The sequence below is a fragment of the Charadrius vociferus genome, unplaced genomic scaffold (assembly GCF_000708025.1).
Source record: "Charadrius vociferus isolate BGI_N301 unplaced genomic scaffold, ASM70802v2 scaffold326, whole genome shotgun sequence".
Classification (NCBI taxonomy): Eukaryota; Metazoa; Chordata; class Aves; order Charadriiformes; family Charadriidae; genus Charadrius; species Charadrius vociferus.
In genome coordinates, this window is record NW_009649062.1 from 1,228,631 (window position 1) to 1,236,616 (window position 7,986).

At 41.7% G+C, this 7,986-nt stretch overlaps 1 protein-coding gene across 1 annotated transcript in view; it reads left to right on the forward strand.

The window, feature by feature from the left end:
• PUS1 (pseudouridylate synthase 1) overlaps positions 1-6,704 on the forward strand; it is a 9,530-nt gene extending 2,826 nt beyond the window's left edge. The window contains exons 2-6 of the mRNA XM_009888138.1: positions 204-455; positions 1,927-2,064; positions 2,782-2,884; positions 3,152-3,849; positions 6,262-6,704. Of these exons, the coding sequence (XP_009886440.1) occupies positions 204-455; positions 1,927-2,064; positions 2,782-2,884; positions 3,152-3,849; positions 6,262-6,312 (1,242 nt within the window). The 3' untranslated portion in view covers positions 6,313-6,704. The remainder of the gene's footprint in view (positions 1-203; positions 456-1,926; positions 2,065-2,781; positions 2,885-3,151; positions 3,850-6,261) is intronic.
• The last annotated feature ends 1,282 nt before the right edge of the window (positions 6,705-7,986 follow it).

A 7,986-nucleotide genomic window follows, 5' to 3' on the forward strand; every position in this document is an offset into this window, starting at 1 on the left:
CCTGCCGGTCTCTCCGCGGGCCGGGCTGCGCGGCCCCCGCGGCCCTTCTTGGAGAGCGGGGCAATCCCGGGGGAGGTGACAGGGCCTCAGAGGGAGCGGGGGTGGGCGCCCCTCCTGCCGCCAGCTCCTTACACAGCCCCGGGTGCCCCCTCCGCTGCCGCGGGGCTGGAGCTGGCACTTTTTGTCCTCATTTTTCGGCTGAGTCCTGTCTGCTGTTCCGTCCCTTGCAGGTTCTCGCAATGGCTGAGGATTTGAGAGCGGCGGTCACCAGCCCGACCAAGAGACTGAACAGCGGCAGCGAGGCGGTTGAAAGGGTAGAAGAAAATGGACATCAGAATAAAAGGTTGAAGAGGGATGCGGATGAGGAAGATGTGGAGGATCAGAATAAAAAGTCACCCAAAAGGAAGATCGTGTTGTTGATGGCATATTCGGGGAAAGGCTACCATGGGATGCAAGTATGTGGTTTGGCAAAACAACGCGGCCTGCTTTTTGTTTGAATTCTGTTAGGTTTATAACTGTAGTCACAGTGACAGAGTCGGGAAGCAGTTGCAGCTGGAAAAACTGGGGCAGGAGCAGTGCATGCCTGGATTCAAATGGCTTGGTAGTAACTTGAATTTAAAAAGTCAGTGGTACATCTCTCATGTTTGGTGATTCTAGTGAGTCTGCCTCTAGTACAGAGCTTCAGCAGATCTTTCAAAAACTGCTGCAGACAAGGCTCTTCAGGAGACTGAAAGCACAGGTACTGCAGTTCTGTCAAAACCTGTAGCGCTGTCTGGTGATCCCCTTCTGACCAGTGCTCCAGCTTCTGACTGAAGCTTTACATTTCACATCAGTGGGGCTAAGTTTCTCGGTTAGACCTCAAGTTGTCTCATTGCATGCAATTTCCAGGGAACTGAGCTGCATATTTGAATGAAATTTGCATCTATGTTGCCGTCTGTTGTACTTCTAAAAAGATTATCTGTACTTGATGACATTTTAAATTCTCCTTTTTCTGATGCACTCTAATGGGATGGTTTGTAGCAGTTTAGAAACAGGAAAACTGTTGCAAGACTTCCATGTTTGCACGTGGAAGAAAAGGGATGTTGCTTTGTCACAGCACCAGCATCCGAGCAGTGCCCCGGCACCACGGTCTTGTGGCACATGGAATTGTCACCAAGAGAATGATGCTGCTCCATCTGCTGCTCCTCTCAGCATACTGCAAGCTCCAAGCACGCTCCTGAAGTGTACTTTCAAAGCTCCACAGGATAATTGATAAGATTGTGCACAGACAGGGAAGGGAGTCTTTCATGGTTATGCAACAAAGTTGATTTATTCAACAGCAGTAACACTTAGGCACTTAGATGGATGTGCCCAGAAGCATATTGGCTTTATTGCTCTTGTAATTGAATGGTGTGTGTCGAGGGTGTGTGCTTTGAAGCCTTACACACAAGTGGAGTTGTACATTTCTGTTAGAATTCATCTGTGAGTGGAGTGCAGAAGTCACTGGAGAAAATCATAGTCTGTGTTACACGACAGCTCAGGTGAACTGAGCCAAAGAACCCAATCTAATTTCCAGCAGCAGACTTTGCGGAGGCTACGTTTGGAGCGGCAGCTGTTAACTTGCAGGCACTGGAACAGTATTTCGTTGGTGCTCTTTCATGCAGTTGAAGGAATCATAAAAAAACTCCATTACAGAAGTATTGCGTAGTGAAATTAGAAATGATCCCTTACTTGCAATAACAGTAAAAGCTAATCAGAATACAGATGTTTTATTAACACTCTCTGGTAAAGTACAGTTAGTTTTGTTAGAGAATGGCAGTGCTTCTAGGGCTGTGAAGGGAAGACTTTTAAAGAATTGCACAACAATGTTCGATTAACAACATTTTTCAGTTATCCAATTATTACTATTTGTTCTCTTTCTTACTTTTACTATATGTCTTTTTTTAGAGAAACGTGGGATCTTCACAGTTCAAGACTATTGAAGATGACTTAGTATCTGCCCTTGTTCAGTCAGGCTGCATCCCAGAAAACCACGGGGAAGATATGAAGAAAATGTCTTTTCAGCGGTGTGCTCGAACAGATAAGGTATGTTGGTTAGGGCCCGTGCTCTCTGAAACTCTGGTGTAACTCCACCAGTGCTACTGGGATTGACTGGTAAAGCGTTGTCTCGATTGAGATCCAATAGCAAATACCATTCACAGTGAATGTTGCTTGCAACGTCATCTTTCATCCACTACTAAACTTAAGAACAAACAAATATTTAGAAAGCGCAGGATATTGATTAGATGGTGTTTGTAAAGCTGGTGCTTCGTACCTAAACTTTGTATTTCTGTCACATTCATCTGCTTCAGCCTCCCAACCTGCTGCTGCTCCTCATTGTTGCTGCCTGGTTGATGCGGTGCTTGCGAGTTTAGCTGCATCTTGGTTGTTTTTAAGTCTGCCACAGCAGGGGTCCAAGTCTGAACTGGAGTTCATGGCTCATCTTATGTATAAGTCATTTTTTTTTCAGTTGGTGCTTTACTTAATAGCAGTCAAATACAGTGAGATGTCATGGAAGGGAGTGCAATGTTCTGCTATCTAAGATTGCTAAGGTGCTGTATGGCTGTGCAGCACCAGCAGGTCTTCCAGGAGTTCTCTGACTTGGATTTCTGCCTGTGGCCTTGCCTTTGCCTCGCTTCAGCCTGAAATGACCAGTGAGAAAAAGGAATAAACTTGTTCTTCAGCTATTTCAATTCTGCAAGTGCTGTCCCAGAGTTTCCAAGGTACATAATTATGTGTTTGTGTGTTTTATGGTTTTTATAGGGTGTGTCTGCAGCTGGACAGATTGTGTCGCTAAAGGTCAGGCTAATAGATGACATCTTAGAAAAGATCAATAACCATCTTCCTTCTCACATCAGAATTCTGGGTAAGGATATTGGAATGAGCAGAGAAAACGTTTTCTAAGAGGAGCTTTCTCCTGCAGAAGGTCTCTCCCTTACCATTATAATTTTACTCATAAGCGGTTTTGTTTTAATGTAAATCCATATGTTTGTTAGTTTGAAATTAGGATCCTATAAAATAAATCTGTCTTTTGATTGTATTTTATTTAAAAAATATTCTTGTTGGTAGGAGCGAGATCACAATCAGGTTGTAACCTACTGATTCAAAAACCTAATGTCGCTTTTAAAACAAGGTCTGAAGAGAGTTACTGGGGGATTCAACTCCAAGAACAAATGTGATGCCAGAACCTACTCTTACATGCTGCCAACATTTGCCTTTGCCCATAAAGACCACGATGTGCAAGAAGAGGTTTATCGACTGGACAAAGAGACCCTTGAAAAAGTGAATAAACTGCTTGCGTGCTATAAAGGAACACACAACTTCCACAACTTCACATCTCAGAAGGGACCTAAGGACCCCAGTGCCAAGCGGTACATCATGGAGATGTACTGTGGAGAACCGTTTGTGAGGGAAAACATAGAATTTGCAGTGATCAAAGTGAAAGGTCAGAGTTTCATGATGCACCAAATAAGGAAGATGATTGGGCTGGTGATAGCTATTGTGAAAGGTTATGCTGCCGAGTCTATCATAGAGCGCAGCTGGGGAGAGGAGAAAGTAGATGTCCCCAAAGCCCCAGGACTTGGGCTGGTCTTGGAAAGAGTACACTTTGAAAAATACAACAGACGTTTTGGAAATGACGGGCTGCATGAGCCACTGGAGTGGACAGAGGAGGAGGAGAAGATTGCTGTTTTCAAAGAGCAGCATATCTATCCTACCATTATCAACACAGAGAGGGAGGAGAAATCCATGGCAAACTGGCTGAACACCCTCTCCATTCATGACTTCAACTCTTCTGCTGTGGGGATGCAAGCTAACAACAAAAATTCAAAGGTAATGATTGAAGCTGTTATTTTATCAAATGGATGCTGTCAAGTTGAAGTGGCTCTTCCCTTAGTAACATTTTTGTTTTCTATGAATATGCTATGCAAGATGATAGTCATCTGGAGTATGAAATGTGTATTATCTCTTCTGTCTTCCACTTGATGATAGTGGAATGAACTATACAGCCTGTTATTTTTGCAGGGTTTTACATGGGGCAGTTGAGGGAGGGAGGAAAGAATGCTTTAAAGCACAGGCCAATTTGCAGAATCATAAACTGGCAACAGAAGTTGTGGGCATGTTACCAGCCCTTGCTGTTGTGAAGCTGTTTGAGAGACTAGTTTTCAGGTTGGCAATTTCCCTTTAAATACCTGCTGGCTTTTTGTGTTCTCTGATTTTTGGGCTAATTCTCATTTTGTGTAATGCCCTGTTCACTAGATAAGGTTTGGAATCGGGGCGGGGGGGGCGGAGAATTTAGGACCAGCTTTTTAAAGTAAATCTACCGTGAGCTCAAAATAAGTCATCAGAACAACTCCTACTGAGTAAAATGGGATATTGCGGAATCTGATCTCTGACAACAGGAACTGCTGTTATCTGTAAGTTGCAATAAAATAAAGGTGCAGAAAATATTTTTAACAAAAAGAAAATTCCAAGTTAAAGACTTTTTTTTTCTTTTTTTTCTGGTTGAGATGTAGAATAGCCTCATAAGAAAAGAGTGGAAAGATGTTTGGGGTGTGCTAGAAGTAGGTTGGAAACCACATGAGGAATCCTGAGTCAAACTCACAAAGTATTTCTTCAAATTGACAGCCACTGGAGTGACTTAAAATACAATAGCACTTGGCTGGACCAGTCCCTGCTCAACCCGATCTGACTTTGAAGCAAGCCCTGCTTGAGTGGGGGGTTGGACTTGATGACATAGGGATACCTTAAAGTTCTGTATGTAATTCAGATTTTCTTGGTCAGAGGGCTGGCAAGTCCTTGAAGGATGAGTGATGGGCAGGACTAAAACTTCTGTGAAGTACAATTCAGAAGAAAATAATGACCTTTTTTTCACCTAGTAGAGTCCTTAAAATTAGCTTTATTTTGTGTAGATAATGATCCTGCTCTGAGGAACGCTAGGTTTGATCCTGTCTCTGCCATTTTTTGTTTGAGTTTGAGAAAGTTTCAACATATAAAGTAAAATTTACAGCCTCGTTGAATAGTACAAGCAAGACAGCAGAAATTTCTCAGGGTTATTTTTGTACTTGTGGTAATTGTTTTTCTAAAGTGTAGTGCTGTATGAGGACATTTGTGACAGGAGGTTTTGACAAATGCCACATTAGTTTGGTTAAATGGGACCCAACGAGACCATGTGGCGCAGACAGTCCTTACCTGGCTCAGAGGTCTTGATGATAATGTTGACAGGACTTAACTGCTGTCAGGTTCAAAATCACTGATGTATTGCTAGCAGGAGGCAGCTCTGCTTGCTTTAGATAAACTCGACCAAATGCAGTTTTGGCATCGTAGTTAGCGCAAGCTGTCTGGAGAAGGATAAATAAGGGATGATATGACAGACTCCTTTGAGACTTTGCAGGCTGTTTGCACTTCAATGAGCTGTGCTTGCTGTTACAAAGGCAACTGTCTAAGTCTCTCAGAACTTATTTTGTAGTAGGATATTAAATTGTCAATGTTAAATTCATGGGATTTGGAAGTTTATATGTTTTCAGCAGGTGGTGGTGAGGAAAAAAAAGGAGTAACTACAGGCATATTGTCATGTTAACCTTTCTTTATAAAATCCTTTGATGCCAGTAACATTAGTCAAAAGAGTTGCTTCAAAAAATTACATAACCCCCCCCAAATTTATCACACCATATTGACTTAATCCTGAAGGAGTGGCTCCCAATTAAGAACTCACACTTCAGTTTCCTTGCGAGTTGCTAACAATTTGTAATATTTCCCTAATACTACTTTGTACAACTAATTTCATTTTAAAAAAAGTATTAGTGAGCCCTTCCATATCTCTAATACAGTTTGGGCATAAATTCTCTGCAGCAGACAAACAAAATTCTCAAATCTGACTTTAGACAATGTAACAAACAGCTTTTGAGGGACCTGCATCAAAAAAAGCACTTTTTAACTTCTCTCACCTGCATTCATTTTAAACAGCATTTTATGCTATTATGCCACTTTTAAGTTTCCCACATACTGCAGGTTGTAATCATGCAGTTGTAAATAGAAATGATAAGAAATTTATTCTGCTGGTGAGTGTAATTTTTTTTGCTACAAACAGAAGTTTGTTACAATAGATAGGTCAAAGACCTGAAGTTGGGATCTAGCCCCATTTTCTCACACCTTTGGAGAAGTTTAAAGTCCATGTCTTTGATTTAGGTCTATCTCTAGGTGTAAACAAAATACTGACAAACCATTTTCCATTTTACTTTACAGAACAGCAGCGATCTTGAAGGCAGTGATGGTTGTGATGATGATTCTGACTGAGCCAGTAAGTGGCTGGACATGGGACCCTTACTGCTTGCAATTCCCTTTGTCTACAAAAAAGTGGCCTTTCTAAATCCAAGAATCAGTAAAGCAGGGGTCTGTGCTTGCAGAACAAGAACCGGATGCCCAGGAGAAACTGGGTGGGGAAGGCAGTGCAGTAGAAAAAGTAAAAGAAGCTTTTTATACCACTGACTGATTCACCTGACTGATATACTTGAAAATAGTGTAACGAGAAAGAAGCTTTCTAAAAGAATCTTGTAATGCAGGATATCTTCATTGCTATTTGAATGATGTTTTTATTATATGTTCACCTGGAAAATAGTATTTTAAATATGTATAATCTCTACATAAAGATGGGGCAAATCATTTTAATATACTTTTTTATTGTTATTAGTAGTTGTAGTAGTATTATGAAGTTATGACTCCATGAACTTTTGATTATTTTTTTAATTATTTTCTTCACCTTTACTGAACCTGATCTCTAAACATCATTAAGCTTTTATTCTCCATGTCATCTGTGACTTTTCTGTGGAATAACATGCATGGGTTAGGAACTCATTATCATGCTGACTACTGTGAATTCTTTTGTTATTGAAACAAATCTGTGTTTTCTAAAGCTTTGCAAGTCTAAAAGAAATTATTCCTCACTTAGTGAGAGGTCTTAATTTTGGAACGTGGACTAAACCATACATTTCAAGGCGAGACCTTTTCTTTGGGAGATGTCATCCTCCCAGTATTGCCCACGTGCTTCGGCAGATTCAGGAGTATAGATCTGCAGCTACATTTGCAATTGGGTCTCTTCTACCTGAGGTGTTGTTTCATAGACCTGTAGTAGAGACGTGAGGAGAAGATGTGAACTAATTGTTAGGGCTGCGATTCAAAGTGTGGAGCCATGAACGTTGTAGTGTTGCTTGTGGTGGATCACTAAATGTGTTGCTGCTGGTTTAGTATTTCTGGTTTTAGTGGAAATCTGCTAACCATCTGCTAGATTTGGAGTTGAATCAGTTTAGCATGCGTGAAGAGGAATGGTGCTGACTTTCTCTGGGCTTTAATCAAGTCTGCCTTTACTTTGTGTGTGTGAACTCTTAATTCCCATCAAGCTGCTCAGAACACAGGAATGTGTGCAATCATGCAGGAAGCACCTGTCTGAGGACTGTCTTCCATTAGGAATCAATTTTAATGTTCTGTGTTTTGGGGATGTGCATACTCTGGAGTTCTTGCCCTCCATTCCCCAGCTGTGGTTTGACTTCTGGTTCTTGTTCCCAACTCTCCATGGAGGTGGTGGAATGAAAAACTAGTAAAGGTAGAAGCCTTCCTGCCCTTCTGGCCTGTGGAACGCTTTTGGAAGGGGTGGAACAAGACTGCAAGCATTTGGGTACGCGTACAAGTGCTTGATGCGCTTCCCTAGCTGGGTCCATATGGAGACTTGCTTTGTAATATGGTAGTTACTGAATACGAAGAGTCAACTCTTTGCTCCTTCATTCAGCGGTTTCTGGCCGAAGTCTCAAATTTTATGGCTCCTTCTGGAATTGGGTTGGGGCTTTTTTTGCCAGAGCACAGCTGTCCGTTAAAAAGGGATTTGCTTGTTTATTTCATGTGGGTTTTAATTACTGTTTTTTGTTTTACCATGAAGGCCTTGCTCCACTTTATCAGAGCAAGTGTGTGAAAGTGTTC